General features: G+C 32.4%; 2 protein-coding genes across 3 annotated transcripts; both read left to right on the top strand.

Annotated features, from left to right (window-relative positions):
• The first annotated feature begins 1,372 nt into the window (after window positions 1-1,372).
• Window positions 1,373-7,654, top strand: ABCB27 (transporter associated with antigen processing protein 2). Its single transcript, XM_028064437.2, has 17 exons — window positions 1,373-1,615; window positions 2,282-2,350; window positions 2,452-2,487; window positions 2,578-2,652; window positions 2,807-2,931; window positions 3,012-3,111; window positions 3,209-3,380; window positions 3,941-4,059; window positions 4,133-4,243; window positions 4,337-4,481; window positions 4,694-4,826; window positions 5,726-5,801; window positions 5,897-5,962; window positions 6,127-6,234; window positions 6,943-7,050; window positions 7,131-7,328; window positions 7,433-7,654. The coding sequence occupies exons 1-17, from the start codon at window positions 1,565-1,567 to the stop codon at window positions 7,637-7,639; spliced, it is 1,899 nt and encodes a 632-aa protein (XP_027920238.1). The 5' UTR covers window positions 1,373-1,564; the 3' UTR covers window positions 7,640-7,654.
• Window positions 7,655-11,496: 3,842 nt separating this feature from the next.
• RBL12 (RHOMBOID-like protein 12) lies at window positions 11,497-20,044 on the top strand. 2 transcript variants are annotated; one of them, XM_028061428.2, is made up of 8 exons: window positions 11,497-12,001; window positions 12,919-13,039; window positions 14,532-14,651; window positions 17,492-17,602; window positions 18,059-18,097; window positions 18,672-18,776; window positions 18,881-18,922; window positions 19,053-19,234. In XM_028061428.2, the coding sequence occupies exons 1-8, from the start codon at window positions 11,643-11,645 to the stop codon at window positions 19,101-19,103; spliced, it is 948 nt and encodes a 315-aa protein (XP_027917229.1). In that variant the 5' UTR covers window positions 11,497-11,642; the 3' UTR covers window positions 19,104-19,234. The 2 variants fall into 2 exon arrangements, with proteins under 2 accessions (XP_027917229.1, XP_027917228.1); XM_028061427.2 differs by lacking the exon at window positions 19,053-19,234 and adding an exon at window positions 19,756-20,044 and having other exon boundaries at window positions 11,499-12,001.
• Window positions 20,045-20,898: the final 854 nt, after the last annotated feature.

The following is a 20,898-nucleotide window of genomic DNA, read 5'->3' as shown; positions in this document are numbered from 1 at the left end:
AATTCTGCGTTGGCCCGTTTGAGCTTTGAAATACCAACAATAAAAATGTTCAAAATGGTAACATCATAATGATTACATAGTTATTATCTTGTCACTAAGTTCTTAATTATCTATCACCAGAATTGTACAATTTCAATATTACTTCTTCTGAATTTGAATTTTCTTTTAATACATCAACAACGTTATTTTCTCTCATTTAAAGCCACTTTTGAAAGTTAAGTGTCTTCCACATACAATGACACATAAAATAACAAAATTTTAATGCGCATGGCATGTGATATCATCTTTTTGAAGCCATTTCTTCCACACATGGTCTTGGAGAAACTTGAGGTTTGAAAATCAGTTGAAAATGTCAATAATAATAATTATTATTATTATTAGAATAAATTAAGTAAATATATTTTGGTCTTTATGAATAATTACTAAAAAAAATGTGTTAAAGCAAGTTAAAATAACTTGAACGATAACTACACATACCCCTATTGTCCTAAAACAAAATAAATAAACTCAAACTTTTTTCATTTTGTCAAATAATTGTTTTAGTCTCTGAATATGGTTTATCCACGTCAGAACACGTGCTTTGAGTAAAGAAAAGAAAACCACGTATTTCCTCCCTGGAGCGTGGGGACCACATTCACGGACTGAACGTATACGTTCTCCTCACTCCTCTGTTTTTATTTCTTTAAGAAAAATTGTAGTTAATTAAAAAAAGACAATACACGAAACAAACAAAAAGTACCTATATTATCGCCATGTACATCACTAGCTACGTCATCATAGAAAAAGACTAATACTTTTTATACGTATATATTAAATATAAAAAGAATTTTTTTTTCACTGAAATTGGCTAATATAATATATACTTATATACTTGTATAATATATTAAATAAAATAATTAATTTTTTTATATATTTCGTCGCCCATAGGTATTTCAGGCCTCGTGAATGACTTTTTTTAAAACAATATTCCGTTTATTGAAAAAAATATTCAGTTCAGATGGCACCTTCCCTGTTCTTGCTAACATGACAATTGAACCTTCTCATGTTAAAGTCGTCTATATTGGTCTTCGTAAATTGTATGATTATTTAACATAATTGATTAAACAGATTACAAAAACAAGACTTTAACTTAAATTAGAAAATAACGGAAACAATATTTACAACAACTGCATAAGTCTTTTATTTGAGCATCTCTGACTAATTTTCATAATGTGAATTTGATTTGTTTATTTTTAAATGCTAAATTGGAAGAATAATATTTATAGCATTTTTAAATAAGATTTTTAAGTTGAAATAAATGGACACACACACTCTTTGCATGCCTAACCCTAGCTCATGCCCTTGGCCAATGAGAGAAAATAGTTTCCCAAAAGAAAATATGAGAAAAATTATTTTCCCAAGATAGAGAGTGCATGTTGACTAACTCCCAACTAACACAATTTCATTTTATTTTATTTTAATTTTTATGGACAGAAGGAACAGAGGTAACCTTTGGGTGTTGTTGTACTCAGTATCTATATAGAGAGAGTGGAAGTGAGAGAAGCATTAATTGAGAGATTGAAAAATGAACGGATTAAGAAGTGAACGAGCCCCTCTCTTGGAATCCGAGCGTGGCGTAAGTCAATTTCTCTTCCTCTCCACAGTTTTTCTTGGATTGTTCCTTCTTCTCTACTACAACACTGTCATTTGTTGCTACTTCTGTCATCAATTCAAAAAACAAACGCTTATTCAATGTAATTCACTGCCTCCGGGATGATGATGATAATAATGATAATAATAAATCATATTGTACTCTTTTAATTGAATTAGAACTTTTTTTGAGATTTTTTTGTAGGTGTTTAAACTTGTTCTTATGTGTATATATCACTTTCTGTTAAGTTGTGTTGTGGAAACTGCGTTCAGTTGAAAACAGAGTTGAAGTCTATACTGTTTTTTGTCATTTTTCGGATTCTATTTGTTTTTTTTTTTTTTTTTCATTTTGAGGCATGTATGAAATTAAAATTTATACGGGAGATCATGGATTTTTAACGGTTTCACACTGAGGAACTCGTGTATGCTTTACTGGCCTAGGTTTTACCCAGTCACTGTTGCTCCCTGAAACTATTAATTACGTCCCCAATTCTTGGTATGGTCATGCGTTTTTCTTTGGTGAATTGTATGGTTATGGATGGGTACAGTACAGTCAATGTAAACATCTGCGAAAGGGTTGTGGGCATTTTGGACATATTTCTGCGACTGCATTTATCGATGTGGTACTTCGTTAATTTTTGAAACAATACAGGGACGAGGAAAGACGGATGGTGGCTCGGAAGGTCAAGTAACAGACCTTGAACACGGTGACGCAGTGCCGGTAATTACTGTACACGCATAATTAAATCTCTCTGTAACATCTCATAGCATTAGCATCGTGTTAATATTTGCATTTGCTAACTTAATGCGTGGATATTACAGGCGGCAAATGTGGGATTCTGTCGGGTGTTTTCACTCGTAAGTGGCCAATGTTTCTTTGGATGAATTGCTGCCATGTTATTGTGATCATTAAAGCTGCTTCTTTTGTTCGATTGAAATTGATTGCAGGCAAAACCTGAGGCTGGAAAGCTGGTGATCGGTACTGTGGCTCTTCTGATTGCAGCCACATCAAGTATCTTAGTTGTATGCTTCTTTTAATACCTCCCTTTACCGGTCCATCTCGCATACAGAGATACTAAATATTATGTCAGCGTGTATTTATGTTATTTGCTGTCACCATTGCTGAATGTAAGTTTCTACCTGCTTTCTAATGAACATGGAAATATTCTTGCTGCAGCAAAAATTTGGTGGGAAAATAATTGACATTGTCTCTAGGGACCTCCGGACTCCAGAGGAGAAAGATGAAGCTTTGGATGCTGTTAAGAACACCATACTAGAAATCTTTCTGATCGTTGTCTTTGGGTATGATCCTTGCTTGAGTACTTTCCAATTTATCATAGACATAGTTTTTAATTTATCACTGAGTTTTCATGGTTTTCCAGATCAATTTGCACTGCACTTCGAGCTTGGCTTTTTTATACTGCCAGTGAAAGGGTTGTTGCACGGCTGAGAAAGAATTTGTTCAGTCACCTTGTAAACCAGGTAATACAGTAATTACTCTTGCTTTGCATCACTTTTAGATGTGTTAATTTCTCCGAGCACTGAGCAGGCTTGTTTATTATGTATGATGTGTTCTCAGGAGATAGCTTTCTTTGATGTTACTCGAACCGGGGAACTTTTAAGTAGGCTATCTGAAGATACACAGATCATAAAGAATGCTGCGACTACCAATCTTTCTGAGGCCCTGAGAAACTTTTCAACTGCATTTATTGGTCTGAGTTTCATGTTTGCAACGTCATGGAAGTTAACGTGTGAGTTATTCAACATTGAAGAAATGCAAACACACAATTATGTATATCCTAATCAATGTTTTCAAAAAAAAAAACTGGTCATTGAATTGGTGGCAGCTTGGTTCATTCATGATTCAACTATAGTCAAACCAGTGACAGTTAATTAAATATTTCAATATCGTACAATTTATTAAGCAATGAAACATAAAATGATAAGAAATCAAATCAGATAAAATATAACATTAGCATAAAAGGACCTTATTGTAAATCCTGTGTAGACAGAAAAACAATAAATAATAGTTAACCACATTTGGCGAGAGTGGACCTTATACATGTATAATTATTTGTCTCAGAAACATATCGTTGGTTGAATAAAGGATAGAAGAAGTAAATAAATAAAAATAAATAAAAAACTTGTCCAAACTGGTTTTTTGCCACTGGTTTGAGTTGTTCTCTAAATGTCTGATCTTTCAATTTTTCTAGATTGAAAACTGAGCCACTTCACTGGTTTTCTGGCCAAACTGGTTCACCTGTGTTTTCTTATCCATTATCCTAACTTTCTTTTTCATCAACTCTTGCAGTGTTAGCTTTGGCTGTTGTACCTGTTCTTTCCGTTGCTGTTCGCAAGTTTGGCCGTTACCTGCGTGAACTTTCTCATAAAACTCAAGCTGCTGCTGCACTAGCTTCATCAATTGCGGAGGTATGCCTTTTACACCAAACAGATATCATACGAAAAGATAGTTTAACTTATTAATTTCATCTGTGTGGCACAGGAATCCTTTGGTGCAATAAGAACAGTAAGATCATTTGCCCAAGAAGATTTTGAAATAACGCGCTACTCAGAGAAAGTTGATGAAACACTTAATCTTGGACTTAAACAAGCTGTGAGCTAGCCAATTATATTTTGTTACATTGTGTAACTTCTTTTCTTTTCCTTTACAACATTTAATCTTATATGTATCTCTTTGGCAATGCAGAAAGTTGTTGGACTCTTTTCTGGAGGCCTTAATGCTGCATCTACACTTTCAGTTATTGTAGTTGTTATATATGGAGCTAATTTGACAATCAGGGGTTACATGTCCTCTGGTGATCTTACATCTTTCATTCTTTATAGTCTCTCAGGTAAGTTCTCTTTTCTATTTCTCCCATTTACATTACAGTGAAACCGGGAATATTCACATTGAAAGTATGTGCATGATCCATGGATATTTGCTATTAGTTGGTTAAGATTCTTCTTGTTTATTCTCTTGATTTATTTCAGTGATAATTTAACTGTTGTATTTGAACTACCTGTGATGTATTGATATTGACTCAGCTCCTTTTTCTTCTTGCAGTGGGTTCTTCTATATCTGGTCTGTCAGGATTGTATACAGTAGTTATGAAAGCTGCAGGTGCTAGCAGAAGGGTATTTCAACTTTTGGATCGTACCTCATCGATGCCCAAGGCAGGAAGTAAATGTCCACTGGGGTCAGTTTCATTTAATTCCTAAAATATAATTTGAGAAATTCTAGCAACACAAGACAACACACTTTGTACAGTAGGGTGAAATTAATGTGGTACCCACTAAATAGGAGGCAGGACCCCTGTCATTGAGTGGAGTCACTCGTGAATTTCACCAAATAGTATAGAGTGTGTATAGTTGTAAATCTATTATGCTATTCATTGAGAATTTGTCTATCATTTCACCAATTATGTATTTTACTATCCTTGAACTTGGTCTAGGATGTGCAGATGAAGGAGCTTACTTTTTTGGAATCTTTTACTAAATGATTTTACAGTGTCCTGATTATACATTCAAATCCTGTATTCCCTATAAAAAAGTGGTTAAACTCATTATAACTTAAACCTTATGATATTTAGACACTCATGCCTTGTTTGTTATTGTTTTTAAAAACAGTTTTCTATTTTTGTAAAATTTGTTCGTCTCCTAAGCACATTTGAAAACGCATGTCTCCTGAACACATTTATGTCTTTTTAAAGTTTCTCTCTAGCGCTTAAACAAAAGAAAAGAGGATTAGAAAACATCTCCGTGCTGTTTATGTTTTTTGGTTTTTAAAAATTTTGGATGATAAATTGATAGTACTGGTGCAAAGATGTTTAGAAAATAGTTTTAAAATAAAATAAAAAAGTAAGCAAAGAATCAAACATTTCTTTATAGATTTTGCCGCAGTCTTTTAAGTGCTACAGAGTAGGGAGACTTCATAATATAGAGAATGAATACCTAAGACAGGGGTGAACACATTCTTTTCACCCTTTCTATTATATAATGCAAATTTCAGAACCATTTCATGAATTAAATATATCCCTTTCAACTTAAACTTTTATTCCTTTGTATGAGAAGTCGCACTGAATATCTTTTATTGTAGTGATCAAGATGGGGAAGTAGAACTAGATGATGTGTGGTTTGCCTATCCATCACGCCCTAGTCATCCAGTGCTCAAGGTAACAACTTCCCTTTAGTTTTATGTTCGGGCATTGCAAATGTTCTGGCATCCGGTAAATAATTAATCAAATTATACTGCACTGTTCATCTTTAGGGCATTACATTGAAACTGCATCCAGGATCAAAGGTTGCTCTTGTTGGTCCAAGTGGTGGTGGAAAGGTATAGTACACATAGTGTTCCCTTTCTTGCTGTTTATTTTTAGAGTTAATCATTCCAAAAGGATGTTATTTAATGAGCTTTGGTTGAAGAGGCGTACAAAGGTTAGCAAGGTGAAGTTAAAGTGAAGACATCATTCACATTAATTTGTTTCTTATTTTGTGCAGAGTACAATTGCGAACTTAATTGAAAGATTTTACGACCCAACCAAGGGAAAGATTCTACTGAATGGGGTTCCTTTGGTAGAAATATCACACCAGCATTTACACAGAAAGGTATCATGACCACAGTTTTTCTTTCTTTTTTTTTAATTTCAGAAGTTTATTTCTTTATTCATTTTTCGATACAATCAAGTGTTTGAATTTAAATAATACAATTTTCTTTTGTCGATATACTGTCAAACGGGCCATGGACTTTTAGGCTAGCACTGTAGCAGCTGTTTGAGTGTAGGACACAATAAATTTTAACATTTTAGCAACTGAATATCAAAAGTACATTTTACAGAATACAACAAATTTATAATATTTAGCAGATGAACATCACACGTACATTTCAGTAAATACTAACTATATATAATACATTCATACACTACTGACAATGACTTACTCAATTTAGTGTTGTAGACTTGCAGTGTCGTGTTTTTAAGTTTTAGGAACGTAATGTCTTACAGTATGATGCCTTGATGAGTATAGGATAAAATCCTGGTATATTGACTTGATAAGAAGTCGAGATGAAAAGCTATTTATTAATTCATGCCTTGTACCCATCATGTTGTGACTTATTACTGCTACATTTTTTACTGTGCTATCTGATTGCTTTGCAATTAAGTTTGATGATGAAAACGTAAAGTTTGGTGCTTGAGTGGCGTATTACAGGTTTAATGTAATACGGCAATGGTAACAAGAAATTGGACTCCTCAAAATCTACATTTTTTTTGTGATTTGGATAACTTAAATTAATGCAGTTTGCTCGTGTCTTTGCAGATCAGTATAGTGAGTCAGGAGCCTACACTCTTCAACTGTTCCATAGAGGAGAACATAGCTTATGGATTTGATGGCAAAGTGGACCCAGTTGATTTAGAGAATGCTTCTGTAATATTTTCTATCTTCGTTCTCCATCCAATAAGACAGCTACTCTCATTTTCTCATTGTTAGTGTGAATTTGAATGCAGAAAATGGCCAATGCACATGAATTTATATCAAAATTCCCAGAGAAATACCAGACCTTTGTTGGAGAGCGTGGGGTAAGGCTTTCAGGTGGGCAGAAACAGAGAATAGCAATTGCTAGAGCCCTTCTTATGAACCCAAAAATTCTCCTCTTGGATGAAGCTACCAGTGCCCTAGATGCTGAAAGTGAATACCTTGTGCAGGTGAGTTGACAGACTATTTTGGTTCCGATCCTTTTCCACTTTGATGCTCACATAAACTTGTTTTTTCTCTTGCACAATATGCTAATGGTGCTGATTTGGAGCAGGATGCCATGGAGTCTCTCATGAAAGGAAGAACAGTTCTAGTCATTGCTCATAGGTTATCAACCGTTAAAACTGCTAACACCGTTGCAGTTATATCTGATGGCCAAATAGTTGAGAGTGGCACCCATGATGAGCTTCTTAGCAAGGATGGTGTCTATACTGCATTAGTGAAGAGACAACTACAAACAACAACAAAAGTCGAAATCTAGTCTCGCCCCACCAAATTATGAATAACCAAACCAACCACCTCGCAAGAGCAGTGGCATATGATGTTCAGACTCGAGTTCCTAGGAATACCTTCACTTCCACGGATGCAAGTTACGGCATTACCTTCTGTTTGATTCAGAGAAAAGATGAGGGAAGCAAGAAAGAAATTGCAAATTAAATCGAAGAGGAAAGAGGATGAAAGAAAATTTTGAGTTTCTCTCCCCAAAGGTCAAATTTTCTTTTTCCCTTAAATTTTACTCGACCAACTAAAAGATGTGTCATATCAGAATTTCTTTCTTCTACTGCACGTTGAAATTTGTAATAGAAGATAATATTGTAGAAATGGTTATGCTTACATTGCTTTAAAAAACATCCTTTATATTCGGTTTTCATAATTAGGGTCTCTTCTTTTAAAGGGACTTTGAGCATACTTTAAAAAATATATTGATTTATTGGATTTAATCCATAAATCAAATAAGCTGAATTTATTTTAAACAATGAATTTATTAAGTAAATAAACTAAATTTGAATTATGAATAATTCAATTCGACTAATTTATGAGCCAACTATGTGTGAACATATAACATATTTAATATTATATTTTATATGGTTATATTTATATAATTATTTTTACTGTTTTACTTTGGGAAAAAAATAAATAAACCAAAATGTATAAAAGAATTAAGTTCAATATTTGAACTAAAGAGCTAATTCGCGCTGAACTAATCCATGCTAGATCCATCTTACTCATTTTCTGTTCTACTTATAAGTTTTAACCATTATGAGACTAGCAGAAGATCTAATTATAATTTATTCACTGTAACTTTTAAATCTAAAGGAACTTCTGAATTTAAATATGATAAATGAGCAATTTGAGCTAAATAAAAGTTATAAAATGAAAATTGAATCTGAGACAAAATAATACAAAATTAAATGACTATTATCAACACCCAATTTTATTCAAATAATTAAATAATAAATTAAATTAATTTTTAATAATAACAATCTTTTTTTATTTTCTAAACAACTAATTTAAATATATAATATAACCTAACTAAACCTTTTTTTAAAATATAAAATTAAACGAGAAGGAAAAAGATAAGAAAAATATTTTATAGTGAAAATAAATTTTTAAAAGATAAACACAAAAAAAAACATAAAAACAATTTTTATGATTAAGCATAAGAATTAAAAAGAGGAGAGTTTTATAATAAAAATAATAATAATAAAATGAAAATAGAAAAATAGTTTTTAAATAATCAAAATAATTTTATAAAATAAATTTGAATTTATAAAAATATGTGGAAAAAAGATAACGGTAAAAAAATTATAAAATATTTTAAAAAAAAAATATATTAGACTAGTAAGTATATAAAACAAACTAAAAAATATATATATAGTCTCTACTAAAGAAAGAAATAAATTTAAAATTAAGAAAATTATTTTTTTCAAAATAATTTGTTATATGTTACCGTTACTCAACTACATCTATTGATACTGGCACAATCTAAATTCTTTTCCTGCTTCTTTCAACATCTGCATACAGTTAAATTAATATCTTAGATGATGCTAAAAAAATAAAACAAGTCTCAGGATCTTATAATCTCTCACGCTGATTCCTCAAGTTCTTTTTTTTTTATATAGTTGATAATCATAAATTATAGAATACTAACATGTAAACACTTGACAGTCATTGTTCATGACCGTTAATGATTTAAACGGTGATAGCAAGAAAGATCAAATCGAACAAAATTGACAAAAATTAAGACTTATTTGAGCACAAAAACTAAATTATGACTAATTTGACAAAATTTGACGAAAATTGGGACAAAAAAAGTATTTTAACCAAATATTAAAACAATAAATGTATAATTTAAAAGAAAACAATTGTAACATCCCATATAATAGTCTAACACCATTAAACAAAACATTTCATAGTTGATAATCATAAAGTATAGAATACTAACATGTGAACAGTATATTACAGTCATCCCAAGATAAGATATACTGAAATATAAACTCACACGTGATAAAGGTGAAAATCTAGAGTTATTTTATTCAAAAAAAAAATCTATACATATATAAGATTTATAGATACTAACTAGACAGCTGGATCCTCCTCCCCTTAAACTGGTCCACCAATCAGGTGATTATTGCAAAAGAAAAACCAAACAAACCAAACAAAATACTAAGAAAAGGGTAAGCTAATGTATAAAAAGATTAAATCCTTCAAGAATACAATTACTTAAGTCATACATAATCAATCATCCTAGTTCATAGAAAGACCTAAAGCTATGACTCAATTATTTGGATATATGCATTGGTATTGGTCTCTGGTAAGTTGTAAAATTGTAGTGGCATGCAGTGCTTTACAAAGCGATAAACAAAAAGTCAAAAAGTTATGTTCTACCACACACAAGATTAGCTCATTAATACCTTTATTCAAAGTTAAACCCCTAAACTAGGATCTCCTTCTCCTCTCACCACATACCCCATTCTTCTCTACTTGAGAATTTAATGCATGCTCAATAGAGCGTGAGGATAACTTCCAACTGAATCCCTACACCAATGCATACACTAAGACAACTCACCACTAATTCTCCTTGAATTAGTATCAATTACATCTCATGTACCAATCTTTTCTTAAGCAATCATTCATAGAAATCACAAAGCCTATTCAATTGATCATCTAACAACTACTCACATAGTGAAACCATCTCCTCGTTAGGTGAAAAGTGCACAAATGTCCACTTGTCCAATGTTAGGCGAGTGTATCACTAGGACTCCACGAGGAAAGTCCTTCTAAAATTCACTTAACGAGGGTACTCTCAACCAACAATTTTAAACTCAGTAAACTCTCTGACTTTGGATTCATTGAGCGAGTAGGTACTCGACCAGCAACTCCTATGTCAGCGAACCCCTGACTCTAGGTTCGCTCAACGAGTAAATTCTCGCTCAACGACTCCCAAGTCATTGAGTCTTTAATTTTGGATTTGTTGAGCAAGCTATCTCTCGACTAGCGAGTCTGGATATTTTTGTAGAACATGATTCTACATAATTATGCATTCCTAAGCAAGTTTAAACAACTCATGAGCCTTCACAAATGCCAAACACATACCAAACTTGAATCAACCACAAACACGAGTGCTAAAAACTCTCAATTACAAAACCAATCCAAATGTTATGCACAACTATCAACCTCAAGTTTAAAACATCAATTTCACACAATCTTATATCATTCCATAGATCAAACACACTAACAATTCACAATATCATCATATTTATCAAAAATTAAACTTATTTATAAAATTTCTAATTATACTTTAACTTTTTAATATTAAAATAACCAAGTATCATTATTTTAAACAAACTTTGTTAAGTTTATTTAACGTTTCAACTACATTTATAAGCTGCTAACATTATAGTGGAAATGTGTAAAACACTCTAGATAATGAAACACATATGAAAGATCAAATAAACTTAACAAAATTTGGGTAAAATAGCTAAATCCACACATTTCTAAAGATGGTGGATTAAATTGGACAAGTTTTCGAAGTTGGACTAATTTTAACTCTCACCTAAAATTAAAGGACCAAAACATATTTAATCTTATATAAAAAAAAGTTTTAATAAATTAATATAACAGATTATCATTTTACCTTATAATTTAAATTAGTATATTATTATCATTATTTTTATAATAATAATAATAATAATAATATTTTTTAAAATAATAATAACAATAATTTATTTATTTTTAATATTATATATATATATATATATTTTTTTTTTTTTTGTTAATTATTAACACATATGAATGCCTTGGACGAGAATGTAAATATAGACCAAATCTTTGCACCGTCAGCGAGATGAAGTACATGGGTCATCTAACAAATGTGCGCTTCTCTCTACGTGAATCGCTGCAATGTGTTCAAGCGAATAGAGCTTAGGGAGTGTTTCATTGCATTCATATGTAATGGTTTTGTAGACGTAACAGTTTGAAAAATGCAGAATTTAGTTCGCAGAGTGGTGAAACACCACCCCCATGGTCACCCCAAATGTCACAGTATCTTCAACACCTTTTCCTCTGTTCTTAAACCTTCACAACCCCAACTTCATCAACGCATCCACATTCCCTCTTCCTTCCTCACTCACCAATCTATTCACTTTCACTCATGTCGCTCCTTTTCCACCAAACTCCGCCCCTTTCTCTCCCGACCAACCACCTCGCGTTGCTTCGCCTTCAACTCTCTCCTCGGACTCCGCGCTAGAAGCCTCTCGCTAGATCACAGGCCAATTCTTCATTATTTTCGTCGACACAACTTCAATTTCAACTACAATAATGAATTCTCCTGGCGTTCCTGGTAATTTTCCCTGACACTATTCGTCGAATTATCACTTCGTCTTTTCTTGTTCCAATGCCGCTTGGGTTTAATTAGGGTTTTTGCTTCTCATTTTCTTCTTCTATTTTCTGAAACAAAGTATATATTCCTTGCCTGATTGTACCGCGAGGTTGAATACTTATTTTCGTCATCCTACTGAGTTATTTTTTGGATAACTAAACCGTAAAATGATGAATTGAGCTTCTCATTCTAGTTAAAATTAACTCCTATGCTCGACCTTCTAAAAGTTATGTTCAACCTCCTTCTAAGTGGTTGGTTAACGAGTTACTTGACCTAGACACGAAGAAACCAAAAAATGAAGAAATTTAATCATTGGAGAGATTCTACATGACACAATCTTAACTTAAAGGAAAGTTTCTTATTGGTTTCTTTAACTCATTGTTTCTTATATAACAAACTGTTTTTTCCTAAGCTAAACAATTCCCATGTAGAATATATTTGAAATGTAATTAAGTGAAAATAGAAGATATAAAATTGTGAGTTTCTTAAAGTTTTTGAAATCTCTTACTCCTGGAGCACGACTGATTATGAATTTCTTAAAATTAATGTGGTATTATAAGAATCCCGGAAAGTACTGCCGACCACAAAAAGTGGTTTAAAAAATTATTGCCAGAAATCTCTTTCCGAGAAACAACTTTGAATTTAGTCAATGAAATGAACTTAATTCATTATACCTTTTTATTGTCTTCTTCTCGACAAGTACTTGAGGCCCAAAACTGGCTAATTTTTTAAACATTAATTTCATTTTGGGAACATGACATTTTTAGCATATAATTTAGAAAGGTCAGGGTGTCTAAACTGCAGTACACTTGTTTATTCTGTTTGCAATTTTACATATAATATGGTCATTTCAGTAATATATTTGGTCCTGTTTGCAGGAGATCATGGCTCCGTGGACTAACATCTAATGACGTGGTTTTGGGATTGATTATAGCTAATGTTGGTATTTTTTTATTGTGGAGGATAGCGGATGAGAAGTTTATGATAAAAAATTTTACCGTGAGTTTCTTGATTTACAACTTGATTTTGCCACTGGTAGAAATTATTTCCTGTGATTTGCTTTGGCCCACCTGTGTTGTGGGTCAATTGTTTCTTAGCCAACCTTCATCATAAGATGATGTTATAGGAGCATAATATAGCACTAATGTCTTTGCAGTTGTATCAGTGCAATTCCTAGAGTTGTCTTTGTCAGTTGTAAGGGAAAATCCTAGAGTTTTGAAGCTTTAATCAATTCCTGACAACCATTACTTCCTCATTTTGAAGTCGAAGTTTATCTTTTAGGGATACTATGGGATGCTTGAAGCAAATTCACACCTGATGTGTATATATTAGTATGTGTGAAGATTGATTTAGTAAGATCTTGTTAAGGTTTCTAGACCGTCTAACTACACTAGACCCTCTAGCAAAATATATGCAACTTCTAGCATATGTGGTGGATAGTCTCACCAGAACTTTTTGTCTCTTAGCTTCTACTGAGACTAGTACTGTCTAGAGAAGTTGCCCAAATTGACATTTCTAGCATATGTGGTGGATAGTCTCACTAGAACTTCTTGTCTCTTAGCTTCTACTAAGACTAGTACGGTCTAGAGAAGTTGCTTAAATTGACGTTTCAAATTAGTACGAGGAAGCACTCTTCATGTGGCTTCTCTCATTGGTTCAAGCATGTTTCACGAAAGTTAGTTATGGTTGTTTTGTTGAATAAATAGGAACCTGTATCTACAATTATTGTCAACTGAGAGTTGCTGTCCAACTCTATTAACAAAAAACCGTGAGAGTTGAGCAAAAATACTGAGAGAAACTTCAAGTTGTAATCTCTGTTCATTGCTGATTGTGTCATTGATGTATATTGAATTTTGTTAGCACTTCCATTGAACCATGTTATTTTTGTGTATATTTTTTCTTGTCCTTCCTTAGTTTACCTTCTACCGTTTATGTTTTCGGATTCTCTGTTATCAGTCTATCGTTTACGTGGTAGACACTTTTGGAGTGGTTTGATTTGCGCTATTTCATGGCAATATGGATTTTGTTAGCACATGTGATACTATCTCATCGTGTCTTAGATTATCCTGTACGCATGATTATTTTTCTTATTTCCTTATTAGCTCTTTGAATTAGGTATCATATTTCATCTTATCATAAATTGGTTCCCTAATTAGTTAGGATTTTGATTAATATATACTATAAATAAAGGTTAGTATTGTAGGTTTTACAAAATATAAATCACACTAGTATGTTCATATGTTGTAATATGTCTAAATTAATATCAATATGTGTTTCAATCTCATTTATCTTTCTCCATCTCTCTATACCTAAAACCTTGGATAATTTCAAATGATATAGTCAAACATCAAAGATTTAAAATTGTTGGTGTTGCACTTTATCCGCTGTTGAATGATGGAATTGAGAAATGTGTTGTTTCAACCTTCAATGTTATTGTCTGTATGGATTTAACACCATCTAGATTTCTAATTCAATTACTTGTTCTGAACAGATCTCTTTGGACAATATTAAGAGTGGACGTTTGCACACTTTGATTACCAATGCATTTAGTCACGTAGATACCTGGCATATAATTTCCAATATGATTGGACTCTACTTCTTTGGAATGAATGTAAGTGGCCACTTTCGTATCATTATTTTTCACTAGTTTTTGTCTTCATTTAGTGCTCCCTTTTTTTTTTTTTGAAAAAATATGTTGTCGTACTAATAGGTGTATCTCTCCCTTTTAAATGCCGCTGTGTGTTAGGAGTTAAATTATTAGTATATGTTAGAACTAGGAGTTAAGACCTTTAGATCAATAAGATTTGAAGCCATGATTTAGAAAAAAAAAGGATATTATTCTCATTGAAACTACACAATAAATTGATTTAATTATTATTGTCAGATGTACTATACTATAAGGGCGTAGACCCAACTCTATTTAAACAATGTACATTTTATAGACTAGTGGAAACACTAACGCCTATGTGTCCACATTATTTAAGATAATAGAAAATAATTATCGTAACATAAAAGCAATTACCAAAACAATAAGTGTAAAATTGTACAACAAAATGTATATATCAAAAACATATATTGAAATTAGTTATAGAAATAGAAAACAATTATCTACAGAAACAATAAAGGTAAGTTGTACAACAAAATGTGTATAGAAAAAGTAGTTATCAGAATTGGTATCCTCTTTATGTATTAGTTAGCACAGATAATAGATTCCTTTGTTGTGCTTTAGACAAGCAAGGGTTCCATCATTTGACTTTCTATCATTTATTCCTACATGATATCTTGAGCCTAGTTGAATTTGTGCCCTCTTGGTTGACCCACTGCTTATGGATGCCATTTTTTCTTCAATTATCGTGTTTTTTTTTCAATTTCCAGTATCCATTATCTGTTGTTGTTATCGCCAACTTTCCAACCAGTGACCCCATCATTAGAGTTGCCCTACCCAAGCGACCATTGTGCTGCCAAAGCTGGTGCCATTAAGGACGCCATAAGGCCTCATACTTACTCACCTAGAAGCAAGTGCAAACTTTCTTTTTCCCTCACCGAAAGCACCTTCCGTGGGGCATTTGGCACCGTTTTGGCCAATCTCACTAGTGCTAAATTCATCCTAGTGTCCTCTCTTCCAATGTGGTCTTGACTTCATGATTGAAACTCGTTATACTCATGGCCTTTCTTTTAGAGACTTTTCTTTCTTTTCTCTCGTTGTTTTCTCTCCCATGTGCTCATGGCTTCTTTTGTGGTGCGAGAGCTGAATCATTCTTCTTTACTATGTCAATGTCCTACTCTCCATTAACAAGTTAATTGACAATAATTATGACACCTGGGCCATCGGTATCAAGGTTTGACTTAAGGACAAGATTATGTTATTTGCCTTACCGAGACAACGACCTTCATTGATGACAAAGATCGCCCTTGTTGGTTGAAAGTTGATGCTCAAATATGTAGTTTTCTTAAGTCGACTATTCATATATCCTTGAAGCAGATCTTTTTGTGCTTGCAACACATGTTTTGGGGTTTTGAAATAAGCTTAGTTGTTGCACACCAATGACACTCAATGTCTATATGGCGTTTGCCATAATCTTGAGTATTTTGTATAGCTCCATGGCTGAATAATTGGACAAAGTTCATGGTCTTTCACATGATTTCAATGAACTATTGCCTCTCACTACTACTTTTTCCAAGAACTAGAGCAACACCAAACCTTCTTTATGTAGATGGAATTGTATGGGCTTCCAGATGAGTATTCTTCGGTTTATGATCAAATTTTGGAGTCTTTAACTGATCCCACATTGAAATTTACTAGGTCCACCCTGTTATTTGTCGTGCAAGTTATCACTTTACATACCTTCTTTTGCCCCCTTGGTGATTCATGCACGGTACCTCAGCATGACGATCATAATTGCTCTTGCAACTTAGGTGGAAATTATCTCAGGTATGATCATTGTCACAAAATTTCATACCATTGACCAATGTTATGCCTTGCTTTGTTATCCTCCTCGATCGGTTGCTATTGTTGCCCAAGTTGCTTGCTTCCTTGTTCCTTCTGATTTCGATGTCATTCCCTCTTATAGTTTTGGACCTTTGACTCTCTTTCATGACTTCCTCAAATGATATGAGAAATGTCAGGCTTCCATTTCCACCACTTCCATTGCTCACACAAATACTTTGTTTGTTGGTCTCACTCACTCTACTTCTCATGGATCTTGGGTCCTCGACTCTTGTGTCTCCAATCATATATCTAGAAATAGGTCTCTTTTCTCCTCCCTTTCCAGTTTTGGCTTTTTTACTTTTTGTCATTTCCTTGAAAGGCAAGAAGAATGTAGTGGGACGATGTAGCGTAAAAACAAAGTATAGAGTTATGCCTTTTGCAACCTGTGAACTTATTTGGCTGAAAAAATTACTGAAATAAAGATGACTCTCATTTGTGGTAACCAAGTTTTCCTTAATATTGCCTCAAATCCAATATTCCACGAGAGAACCAAATAGATTGAAATAGATTGTTTCTTCATTCATGAAAAGATTGTATTTGGTGATACTACTACTTAGTTTGTTAGCTCCAATGATTAGTTGGAAGATATCTTTACCAAATCACTAGTGGGGTCCTAAAATTGATTATATTTATAACAAGCTTGGTGCATATGCTAGCTTGAGGAGAGTGATAGATGTATTTTACCATATGGGTCTTGGCCTCTATGTAATACAATGTACATTTTATATATAATAGGCTCCTTTCATTGTGCTTGAGACACACAGGGTTTCCATCATATAGCTCTATCATTTATTCCTACAATTGTTCTTATAGCATATAGCTTGGTTTGTTGGCTTGTTCAAAAAATCAGTTTAAGTTAGATACCATCACTTGGTTGATAAGCTGTTATTCTGCTTTTCTTCAATAAATACTGTGTTTTAAGCATCTATTACTCTTTAACCATTCCCATTGGGTTTTGGCAGGTTGGAAGAAATTTTGGACCCGAATTTCTGCTGAAGCTGTATCTTGCAGGGGCAATTGTTGGCGCTGGTTTTTACTTAATGCATCAGGCCTTTAAAGCGCAAACATCAAAGGTCCCATGATTAAAATTTTGAATGCAATGCCTCTTGAGCAATTCTATCATTCTTTCTTGCCTTTTTCTGAGCAAAGAAAATTAACAAAAAAATTGAATTCTTCGTACTTCATAAGCTAGATAAAAAATTAGGTAATGTCACTTCTTCAAATGACAAACTTTTCGGATTTAAGTTCTATATTGTACTTTCATTTTGATTTACGTACAAGTAAGGTTGTAACTTTTGAAACTCATAAAGTTAAAACTTTTCTTGAAATGTTTTGTGCATTTGGTTTAGAACAAAAATCTACAAAATGAATTTTCCAATAAGTTGTTTTACTATAGTATGCAATGGTAAATTGATAAACATAGTTATGCCTAGGTGGTGATTACTGGCTAGCAATAAATTTCGTCAACATATGAGCAAAAGTGAATACTTATCTCTTATTAAATTTCCTCTGCTTTCTGTTTGCAACAGGACTGGAAAGCTATGATTGTGTCAAGGGAATTAGCATTGGTAAGCTTTTAGAAACTACATAATGGGCTGCTCTTCTTTAAGGAATATAGGACGTACTTTGTGCTAAAAGACGTTTTTGGTTTGACATATCAGCTATGTTTTCAGGGAATTATGGTTTACCTTTTGCTTTTGAACTTTGTTTATTTCTTGAAATAATTTCTATTCAAAATCCAATAAAGAGAATATTGCTACATAAATTTAATTTTTCATGCGTGCTAAGTAAGACAGGCAGAAAAATTCTATCTTGTTACATTCAATGTAGTTAATGATTTCATATCATCTCGTGCTCTACGCCTTTTTAGTACATTATGGCATTCATCAATGTGTACGTGAGTTGGCATTGCGTACCAGCATTGATATACTTTGTGCTGTCCATTGCTCTCAATTACGTTCTCCTAGTTGAAAGAAATGTCATTTTTAATGTTCTCTTAAATCTTAAATTGTTCCTATCATTATAACTAGAATATCAAGTTATTTAAGTATAGACATAGAAAATTACTGTTTTTGTATAACTTAAGACATTAGTTAAAATCATTGCCTGTGATTAATTGAACTAGAACTTGGCAATTGTTAGGGGGCAAGTGGAGCTGTGAATGCTGTTATGCTACTTGACATATTTCTCTTTCCAAAAGCAACAATCTACCTTGACTTCTTTATACCAGTTCCTGCGATCTTGCTGGTATGTTCTTCCAAACCTTTTATCATGTGAAGCCAAGATTGTGAAGTTTATGATGCAGATACTTACATATCCTTTTCTTGTCTTATGATTTCTTGTTAATTAAGGGCATCTTTTTTATTGGGAAAGATATGCTCAGGATACTAGAGGTATGGTGAACTCCAAGGCTTACTCGTTTACTATTGTTCATAATATTTTCCATCTTGAGTATTTTTCTTGTAGAGATGATCAAATGGTAGAGTTGTAACTAGTTCAATGACATCAACATAATTTTTGCAGAATAAGGCACTGGGATTGGGTTGGTGCCTCAGTTGTAATGGCTTTGGGTAGTTTATACGAGATTCACGGCTCTAAACTTCTTGTCACTATTGTATTAAAAAGTACAATCTATTTCAAGATTGAATAGGTCTTGTCCTGTCTATGGTAATTTATTTATAAACAAGTAGGTCTTTTTGTTACAATCTAGATGCCTTAACATAATGGTTAATCACAAATAGCCAAACCAATTTCATAAATTCTATTTGTTAAGGTTTAGAAACAATGAAAAAATAGCCTTATACATATATATCACACAAATGATGTTTAACGCCTAACGCGATAGTTTTAAACTATAAATTGTCAAAACAACTTCATCATCAGTCACACGGTGGTCATTGGGTTGATCAGAAACCTAATTCTCAGGAGTATTTACAATGAGATCCCATGTGATGTACTCTCCTCACTGGTTTTCTTTGAACACGTCCAAACCATTTTAATAATTTTCTTTCATCATCGTTTCCCAAGAAGATGCCATGTTAATATCATTTTGTATTTTGTCCTTTTTTGTGTAACCACATATATTTTAACACTATCCAATTTATAAAAGCTGATACTTTAAAAACCCATTGCACATAAGTAATCAGATGATATCATTTGAACTACACTTGTGGTCATTGAATCTATGGCAGAATACTAAAGAGTACTGTTGATTGTCAAATTGCAGGGAGACAGTAAAGTAGCTGGATCTGTTCATTTGGGGGGTGCTGTCGTTGCAGCCATAGCTTGGGCTGGTGTTCGGAGAGGAAGATTCTAAATCCCTTTTCAAAACTTGGAAAACTGTGTATCCTGTTAATGATTTTCCTTTCAGGTTTAACAGCCGCGCATACAAAATTTTACTACTTTTCTTTTCAGGTTTGAATGATATATTATCAATGTTAAACACTTTAGTCTTCTAAACTCAAAAAGATAATGTTATCCCATTTATCATCCAAAGAAACATTTTACCCCCTCAATATTTTTTCCTACATTAGACATTTAAATTTACATCCTTGTTCTTCAACCAAAGTAGTTCTTAGGGATTAGTCACGTAGTTGTTTCTCTTATATCAATTATTGAATTTAATTTCTTATTTTTTAACTGTTATTCATCACATTTTAATTCCAAGTTGATTTAAAATTAAATTTTGATATTATCAAATTGAAGGTATTTTATTTTCATTTTAGATGAGCTAAATCATTATCTTATTCATTTAATTATAAACCAATTAATTTTGATATTGTATTAACAAAAGTATCAAATAATTTGGTTTTGAATTTTTTTCTCTCTTCAACTGTTTAATTTAATATCGTAAAACATTGATTAATCGTTATTAAACCGTTTTTTCTAATTATATATGTTTTAATTATGTTTTAAGTTTTTCATAAATATAAATTTAGGAATTTTCGATTACGTTCTTAATAAATTTTTTTATTCAATCGAGTACTAAATTTATATTTTTTAATTGAGTTTTCTCATATAAAACTTTTTGTTAATTGGATGATGTGAATTATAAGTAAGAGAGTTAAAATAGATCAGTCCAACTTGTTTTTGGTATGTCAAAAATGAATTCGATGAGATTGATCTATCATTAAAAAATAGGTTAGAAATTCCAATTTCCTGTGAAAGGATGGATTGGTCCGTCAATTTTTTTTATAATTTTTTAAAAATTTTATTTATAAAATTTGTTTACATATATATTTATAAATAAAAATAATTATTATATTTATATGTTAAGTTACTCGATTATAACTAATAATTAGAATTTAATTTATAAGTATTAATGATTTGAATTATAATATTATGCATATTTACATTTTTACAAAAATAT

The sequence above is a fragment of the Vigna unguiculata genome, chromosome 3 (genome assembly GCF_037176805.1).
Source record: "Vigna unguiculata cultivar grain cowpea cultivar isolate G323 ecotype 2 chromosome 3, ASM3717680v1, whole genome shotgun sequence".
Lineage (NCBI taxonomy): Eukaryota > Viridiplantae > Streptophyta > Magnoliopsida > Fabales > Fabaceae > Vigna > Vigna unguiculata.
This window is presented reverse-complemented; position numbering and strand designations above follow the sequence as displayed.

Bases quoted from the DNA above. Each gene is read 5' to 3' on its own strand.
- ABCB27 (XM_028064437.2), top strand. From the start codon at position 1,565: ATGAACGGATTAAGAAGTGAACGAGCCCCTCTCTTGGAATCCGAGCGT. The intron at 1,616-2,281 runs GTAAGTCAATTT...GAAACAATACAG, and splicing joins TCTTGGAATCCGAGCGTGGC to GGACGAGGAAAGACGGATGG. The intron at 2,932-3,011 runs GTATGATCCTTG...ATGGTTTTCCAG, and splicing joins TTTCTGATCGTTGTCTTTGG to ATCAATTTGCACTGCACTTC.
- RBL12 (XM_028061427.2), top strand. From the start codon at position 11,643: ATGCAGAATTTAGTTCGCAGAGTGGTGAAACACCACCCCCATGGTCAC. The intron at 14,652-17,491 runs GTAAGTGGCCAC...GGGTTTTGGCAG, and splicing joins TCTACTTCTTTGGAATGAAT to GTTGGAAGAAATTTTGGACC. The intron at 17,603-18,058 runs GTCCCATGATTA...TGTTTGCAACAG, and splicing joins TTAAAGCGCAAACATCAAAG to GACTGGAAAGCTATGATTGT.